The sequence below is a fragment of the Chrysochloris asiatica genome, unplaced genomic scaffold (genome assembly GCF_000296735.1).
Source record: "Chrysochloris asiatica unplaced genomic scaffold, ChrAsi1.0 scaffold00390, whole genome shotgun sequence".
NCBI lineage: Eukaryota > Metazoa > Chordata > Mammalia > Afrosoricida > Chrysochloridae > Chrysochloris > Chrysochloris asiatica.
Window position 1 is genome coordinate 1,071,912 of NW_006408908.1, and position 8,408 is coordinate 1,080,319.

The following is an 8,408-nucleotide window of genomic DNA, read 5'->3' on the forward strand; positions in this document are numbered from 1 at the left end:
ATAACTAACACTCATGGAAGCAGCAGTTAAGAAATCAAACTATGCATTGCATTGGGCAAGTATGCTACAAGGGACCAATTTAAAGTGTTAAGAAGCAAAGATGGCACTCCGAATACTAAGGTACACTGACCCAAGTTATGGTATTTTCAGTCACTGCATAGGCATGCAAAAGTTGGACACTGAATAAGGAAGACCAAAGAAAAATTAATGCCTCTGAATTATTATGTTGGTGAAAAATACTGCCAGAAAACTGATACAACCTTTTTGTTGGAAGCGTTGTGGTGGAGTTGGTCCTGGACTGACAGAGAATGAACAAATCTGTCTTGAACAAAACCTAGGCAGAATGCTCCTTAGAAGTGAGGAAGACCAAAGAAAAATTAATGCCTCTAAATTATTATGTTGGTGAAAAATACTGCCAGAAAACTGATACAACCTTTTTGTTGGAAGCGTTGTGGTGGAGTTGGTTCTGGACTGACAGAGAATGAACAAATCTGTCTTGAACAAAACCTAGGCAGAATGCTCCTTAGAAGTGAGGATGGTGAGACTTTGTGTCATGTACTTTGGATATGTTCTCAGAGGTGACCAGTCCCTGGAGTAGGGCATCATGCTTGGTAAAGTACAGGGTCCGTGAAAAAGATTCCCCAACAAGATGGATTGCCACTGTGGCTGCAACAATGGGTTTGAAAGGACTGTGTGAATGGAAGGTGATTGGGCAGTCTTTCATTCTGTTGTACTCAGGTCACTGTGAGTTAGAACCGACTTGATGGCACCTAACAACAAGCCTACAGATATAATAATCCAGTTTAGAAATAAGGATTCATTTTTCTGTTAATGAGGTCATCATTAAGTCCTAAACTTAATCAATTCTGAGTAGATTAAACACAGACGTGGACACACACTGGGAAAGTCAGATGCAGTGTGAGGATCACCTAGGAAGCAGAGAAATACTGACAGGGAAGGCATTGACACAGTAAAGCCTTCGATTCAGGCCTGTAGCCTCCAGAACCGTGAGAAAATAAATGTCTGCCCTTCAAAGTCATGCATTTGTGGAATTTCTATGGCAGCATCAGGAAACTTGGAAAAAGAAGGACAACTGGCCAAATCCAAGATACTGACTTCTCTGGTTTTCAACAAAATGCCTATTTAAATTTGACATGAGGAAGAAATTTCCTGTCTCTGCATCAGAATGAAGGGAAATCTTTGGGAGAACAGATTTGATATAATTCCCAAGATGACTTGAGTACAGTGTTTCACAAAAGATGGACCAGAATACATCTTTGCACTCTCGTGAGTCTGTAGAAGTTGCTGAGCAGGTAAAAGATGAGCCCGCCTACAGGCCATCATTGGATACAGACTATTTTTAGTGTGTCCAGAAAACCTAGATTCTAGACTCAACTCAGCCATGAACTCATTGTGCAGCTTTCGATAGCTTACTTCACTGAGCTGGTTCTCCATCTCCACTAGGTCAAAAGGAACACTGGATTCTTGGATCACACTAGTTACTCCACGCTCCCAATCTTTCCGTTCCTTGACAACTCCCATTCAAAGATTATAGACCTTGCCTCTGAGCCCAGGCACAGGTTTGCAGTCAAAGGCATTTGGAATCCATTAGAGTTGATTTGAAAACAAAACAAAACAACAACAACTTGGGTCTGCTTCTTCAATTATACCATGAGCTTGGCAAAAGCTGTCTTAACTTCTTTTGCAATCTCTCCAGAGTTACAGTATTCTAAAACTTAAAGTCTGCTCACTGATAAATAGCCTGCTCACAAGATAAACTGAACTATCTTAGCCAACTCAACTTTATAAGCAGTTTAAGCAAAAAAAAAAAAAAAAACCTCTACTTTGGTTTTTCTATTTGATGTTCTTTCAAAATCAATCTGCGGTACACTGATATTGATGTTTCAGTTTTAAGTGTCTACTAGTTGTCACGACAATATATTAATTCTAGAGGCACAGAAAAGAAGTTCAAAACATCTCCATCAATCAATCCTAGAGTGGTGAAGACTATTTCTGTCTACGTTCATTCAACATTAAGATTCTTGAAGTCATAATTAATAGTCATTATTACTCTCATAATGTGCACATGCTATCAGGAGGGACCACTGCCTAGAGAAGGACATCATGTTCGGTAAAGTGGAGGGTCAGCGACAAAGAAGAATACTCCAATTAGGTGAACTGAAACAGTATCAGCAACAGTGGGCTCAGAGGAGCAACTACTGTGAGAATGACTCAGGACAAGCTGGTGTTTTGTTCTCTGGTGCCATGAGTCCAAACCCACTTCACAGCACCTAATAACAATGACTATCGGTTCCACAAACAATACTTACAGTAAAGCTTCAGGTATAATATCATAGCATCGACTAAGTGACAGGTGTTGGAGGTAGATGAGCTGGTGAAATTCCTGCATGCAGTCATTCTTTAGCAAGACACTGTCACTAAAACAGAGCACAAGAAACGAAGGTCAAACCCTCTCCAGCAATCCTAGAGTGAGGAAAACACAAACAGTCTGCTGCTTAACTCCTTTCATCCATCAGTAAGATTCTGGTTCTACTCCATGAGCAGTTATGCTTTCTCTACTTTTGATACAAAATAAATAAAATCATACCTTAAGTCTAGGTGGACAAGTTTGGGGCATCTTCGAATTAAGGTACAGACATCTAAGAAGAGAAACAGGACAGTTGTTATTGTTAAGTGCCGTCGTGTCAGGTTTGACTCATAGAAACCCTGTATAGGGTTTCCGAGGAGAGCTGGTGGATTTGAACCGCTGACCTTGCGGTTCACCTGGGCATTGCAGTAGAGTCCTACAGAGCATAAAATGTGGAACCTTTGATCATTATTACCATTTGCTACTGTGGTGGAGGCTCAGGACAAGGCAGTATGAGCTGTCTAATTATGGGGTTGTTGTTAAATGCCATTGAGTCAATCCCAACTCACAGCGACCCCGTGTGGCAGGCTGCAACTGCTCTGTTCCACAGGGTTTTCTAGGTTGCAATCTTTACTGGAGTAGATCGTTCAGCCTTTTCCCACAAGGTCACTGGGTAGGTTTGAACTGCCAACCTTTCACAGTTAGCAGCCAAGCACTGAATTGCTGAGCTACCAGGGTTCCTTTGCACAACTACTAGAAGAAACATATTTGTCATCTTTACATATAAAATGTCCTACCCACTACGCTCTGGTAGCGTAGTGGTTACGAATTGGGCTGCGAACCTTAAGGTCAGCGGTTCGAGACTACCAGCTGCTCCGCGGGAGAAAGATGAGGCTTTCTACTCCCGCAAAGATTTACACCTTCGGAAACCCTGTACAGGGTCGCTATGGGTCGGAACCGACTCGACGGCACTTAACAACAACAACAACAACCCAGAAACTCCAAGAGAACAACGTGAAAAACAAGTGGAAATGTTAGAACTGTGTACAACGACTACTTAACAGCAGTCCATAGCTTATCTATGTACCAGCAAAGCCTGGATGTAAATAGAAAAGAAAACAACAACATATCCCATTCACAAAAACAAAAAAAGCAAACCCAAAATACCAGTAGATATAAACACATAGCATGTTAGAAAGCTGGCATTTCAAATCAATGGAAAAAATCTTGGGTCATTAAAAATCAATACTGCTATCACAATTAGAAAAAACTGTTTTTTGTTTTTTCCATCTCATATAGCCAAAGAGAGTCAACTTATATTAAAAAGTTCTTCAAACAAAAGATACTTCTTGAAAGAAAGACCGACAGGAAAAACACAAAACAATAACGGCAGTCCGACGGACTACAAGAACAAGCAAGTTGCTCACCCAGGAGACATCAAGGCAAGTGGTCGGGTCCCCTCAGGTCAGTCCCCTTCCAAGACTAAGACTCAATGGGAATACACATGTAGACATGCACTCTGAGTGGGGACCATGTTTGTCACCAATAAGGGCAGTGAGGGAAAAACAGCAATGAAGCTGCAAGCTAAGCCCTACAACATTCAATAGACGCTTGTGAACCTAGGTGGAGACCTGGTTGGCCAGCAGTGTGGCAAGATATGAGGACTCTTGGGCCCAGAGTCAGTGACATAGCCACAGAGGACTAGAGTGGAAAGTGAAGCATCCAGCTGATAAGAAGAGACGGCATATGCATAAGAACAACCACACTTGCAGATAATACCCACTTGACCAGGCTTCAATGGCTGGATGATCAGAACTCAACTAGAAGAGGAAAGAAGAGGAAAAAAACAGAGATCTGATACAATTTGATGAACTTGACCTACACCTATGGATGCAGTAGCTCAAAAGAGGGAACAAATCTTTACAGCGAGAATCATTCCCACCCCCTCAATACACAGGGTAAACAAGAATGGGCAACTTGGACATTGGCTACCCAAAAAGGGGGGCTACAAAGGCAAGAAGTGACTGGCTTACAAGCTTTCAGGAGGGAGCTTAGATCCAGAGGGCATAGACGAAGGCAGAATCTCCACTGAGTAGTATCCAATCTGTCTGGGCGGGGCTGATGAAAGGAGATGGGGATAGCACTCATGTGGCACAATAGTGAATATTTGTTATCAGGACTGACTGTGAGGGTTGGAAATGTAAAGGTAGACATTTTATAGCAAAAGGAGGGGAATAATTGACTTTGCAGTCCAGGAGCAGAGGTCCCTGAGACCATCAAGGGAGAAGTGCGGGGTGCAGGACCCTACCCAGAGAAACAGTGACACCAGAGATAGAGGCAGAGACGATGATGAGGAGAGATGGAGCGGCTGGGGCTCTAGACCCAGAGAGGGAGGGGGCTGTGTGCTGACGACTGGGGGGCAGGCTTACAGGGTATACCCTTCGGTTGGTTGATGATGCATGGAGGGGACTGTAACTGTGACAATGAAATGATATACAATAGAATGAATGTAACGCTAATGTTCTCCCACATAAAGTATCACATAATTCACAATAAAACAGTAAAAAAAAAAAAAAAGTTCTTCAGACAGGTAAGGACTTTGTGAACACAAACGAAAGCATGTAAGGTAAAAGTGACATTTACTACATGAAAATTTAAAAACTCTACCATGTTCAAACAAAACAAAAATCATAAATAGAAGTAAAGAGGAATCAGAAAACTGGACACAAATGTTTGCAACATATAGGCTTTATGATCTTATTATGTAAATAATAAAAGAGATGAACACAAGGGGCTATAGAAACATTGTGGGAGAATGGAATGAAAAGATAATGGAATTTTCCCATTAATTTTTTGAAGTTCCCTTTGTACAACAGAAAATGGGTAAAGAATATGAATGACAATTTTCAAAATACAAAGATAATGAGAATGGAAAAATACAAATTAAGATTAGCAACAACGCTTTTTGGTTACCATATGAAAAAAAAAGTCTGTAATAATATCCAATATTAATAAAATATAAGAAAGCTTCAAAAAGCTCTAGGAAAAATAGAATGAAAAGATAATGGAATTTTCCCACAAACTTTCTGACGCCCCCTCATATAACAAAGCAGTTCCTCCCATACACTACCAGTAAATATTTAAATTTATACTTTTAAAAAAGTATTTAGAGACTTATACTTAGCTCTTGGACCAAGTAATTCCACTTTTAGAGAAATAATAACAGATGTAGATGCAGATAATCACTACAGCAATAACATCCCCTAAATTCAAATGGAGGATTCGTTTCATAACTTCATCCATTCCATGGAATACAATGCTAATAGTTGTTATGAAAAAGTACTTCGATACATTTCATGGCATAAAAAATACTCAGGGCTTATACTGTAGGAGAGGACTTCAAAAGGTTTGGGGGAAAGCCGTATCGTATAGTGAAAACAAAACAAAATGTACACAATGTCCTGCAATCTCAATTTAGTTAAAACACCAAAAAGAAAGGGAAGGAGCAGGGCTGGTAGGTTAGAAGAAAATACACCAATATGTTAGCTGCAGTTTTCAAGGGTGGTGGCTCATAGATGGCTTTTCAGAACTTAACAATTTTCATCATCACAAAGTGAGTCCATAAATGCTATTTGTTGTTGTTGTTGTTAAGTGCCATCGAGTCAGTTCCAACTCATAGCGACCCTGCATAGGGTTTCCGAGCAACAGTTGGTGATTTAATACTGCCAACCTTGCGGTTCAAACCGACCTTAAGGTCAAGTGCTTATCCTACAGTGTGGGAGGTGGGAGAAAGCACACACTATCAGCATTTCCAATTCCCCACCCCCCCACTTGCAGCTACATCTCCAGTCAGATTCCCTCTTCTGAATCCTATACTTGCATTTATAACAACCTCATCAATATGACCATTTGGAAATATGCCCGGCATCTCAAGCTTATTTCTAGTACCAAATACTTCTTTAGTATCAAATACTTAATTTCTTGCCTAAATCAGTTTCTTCCCTAATGTCTTTCCCAGCTCAGCAAATAGTACTCCATTCATCCAGGTGCTGAGGTCAAAATCCCTTGGAGTCACATGTTTGTTGTTGTTGTTATGTCAAATCAGTTCCGACTCATAGCGACCCTATAGAGGGTTTCTGAGGCTGCCAATCTTTACGGGAGCAGAAAGTCCCATCTTTCTCTGGCTGAGTGGCTGGTGGACTTGAACTGCTGGCCTTGCGGTTCCCAACCCAGGGACTGCCTGTAGCTGTTTGCCTTTCTCTAACCCTTCTTCATCAGCTGCTACTTCAGCTAAAGATGGGAATAATTACAATGAGCACTGGATTAAGTGAGCTACTTTATAGACAGTAGCATTGGGAAGACTGTTGTTGTTAAGTGCCATCGAGTTGGTTCTGACTCATAGTGACCTTCTATAGGGTTTCCGAGGAGCAACTGGCAGGTTTGAACCTCCAACCTTGTGATGAGCACGCCAGTGCTTATCCTGCAGTGCCATACATCCTAATCAGATCTTTTATAATTATTATTGTTGGCTACTGTTGTTAAGGCCTCAGGGGACCAGACCCTGTGGCTCTTACCTGATTGCTGAAGATTCTTCCGGTAGCCGCTAAGATTCAGCTGGGTGATGGTTTCTGTTACGTGCTCCACAGCAATTTGCAAATGATTTGCAGTGAAGTCAAAACACCAGGAGAGGTTCAGTTCATCCAATCTGCCCAGAAGACAGGTGACAGGAAAGCATGAAACCACCACATGGAAAACGATTCTCTGCTTAGATGCCGTTGTGTGCAGTGGAGTGGATTCTGACTCACAGCAATCTCATAGGACATAATAGAACTGCCCCGTAGGGTTTCCTAAACTGCAGTCTTTCTGCCCAGACTTTTCTCCCACAGTAGCAACAACAGTAGAACAGCTGGTGGGTTTGAGCCGCTGACCTTAGGGTCCGCAGCTGAGTGCTTAACCACTGTACCACCAACGGTCTTTACTTAGTTGTTGTTAAGTGCCATCGAATCGATTCTGACCCATAGCGACCCTGTATAGGGTTTCCAAGGAGCAGCAGGTGAGCTTGAACCACCGACCTTGCAGTTTAAACGACTTTGCAGTCTGATGCATTAGCCCACAGCGCCACACCAGGACTCCTCTTTGCTTAGAGAGGGTCCTAAAACAAAGAAAGAGGGGATCTCACTTTATCATACCGGCCAGGAAGTGACCAGCTTAGAGTACTACCTAAAACTACAGCAAAAATACAGCTACACATTTCTTACCATTTATGCACAAAACTTTGAATGTGCCTTCCCTCCACCTTTCAAACTCCTGTACCACAGTTTGTTTCAGAAAGTTGCCAGGAGACCTGAGCAGCTGCCTTAGTGAATGCTGCCCCCTTCTGGAAATAAAGGGAAACACTGTCCACTCCTTTCTTCTGCAGGACTGACTGAAAATGCTAGACTCTAGCGTTTTTCTCCAATCTCCCAGACAGGGATAGCAAACAAAGACTGAGACATTACTCAATCACCCTGTTTCAAATACACTGACAGATGATACTGGGGATTCCGAATACAGAACAAGTTACCATTGCACAAAGGCACTTAATCTGATTCTGCCTCTGCTAATAGACCATGTCCGAACATTAAGACTCCCTGGCCCGCTCTGACTTTACTGACTAAAGACAGAGACAGGACTATACATTTTATTTGGTTAACAGTTTCTTACCCCCAAACAATCTGCTTACAACAAATCATGAACAAAAAACTAGGTATAATGCTGTGGCACAGAGCCAGAGAGATATTTTAAAAAAAAACAAACCGAAACAAATGCATAGACACAATATTGGATATTCTGGAAACCACATCCCTCTTCACTTAGGAAAATCTGCAACTTTGTAGGCTTTGTGTAGTAACCTGATTACTCAATATAAACATGTTTTTAATGAAGTCACCCACATATGTAGATTATATTTGCAGTGTACCAAATTTAAATAAAACTGTAAATTAGGTCTACAGAAACTGTTGTTGTTGTCAGGTGCCATTGAGTCGGAACCGACTCATAG

At 41.5% G+C, this 8,408-nt stretch overlaps 1 protein-coding gene across 1 annotated transcript in view; it reads right to left on the bottom strand.

Annotated features, from left to right (window-relative positions):
• The window catches only part of SKP2 (S-phase kinase-associated protein 2, E3 ubiquitin protein ligase), a 38,492-nt gene that overhangs the window by 6,296 nt on the left and 23,788 nt on the right, over positions 1–8,408 (bottom strand). Inside the window, exons 7-9 of the mRNA XM_006876552.1 lie at positions 6,943–7,073; positions 2,609–2,660; positions 2,331–2,438 (exon numbers count right to left, since the gene is read on the bottom strand). Of these exons, the coding sequence (XP_006876614.1) occupies positions 2,331–2,438; positions 2,609–2,660; positions 6,943–7,073 (291 nt within the window). The remainder of the gene's footprint in view (positions 1–2,330; positions 2,439–2,608; positions 2,661–6,942; positions 7,074–8,408) is intronic.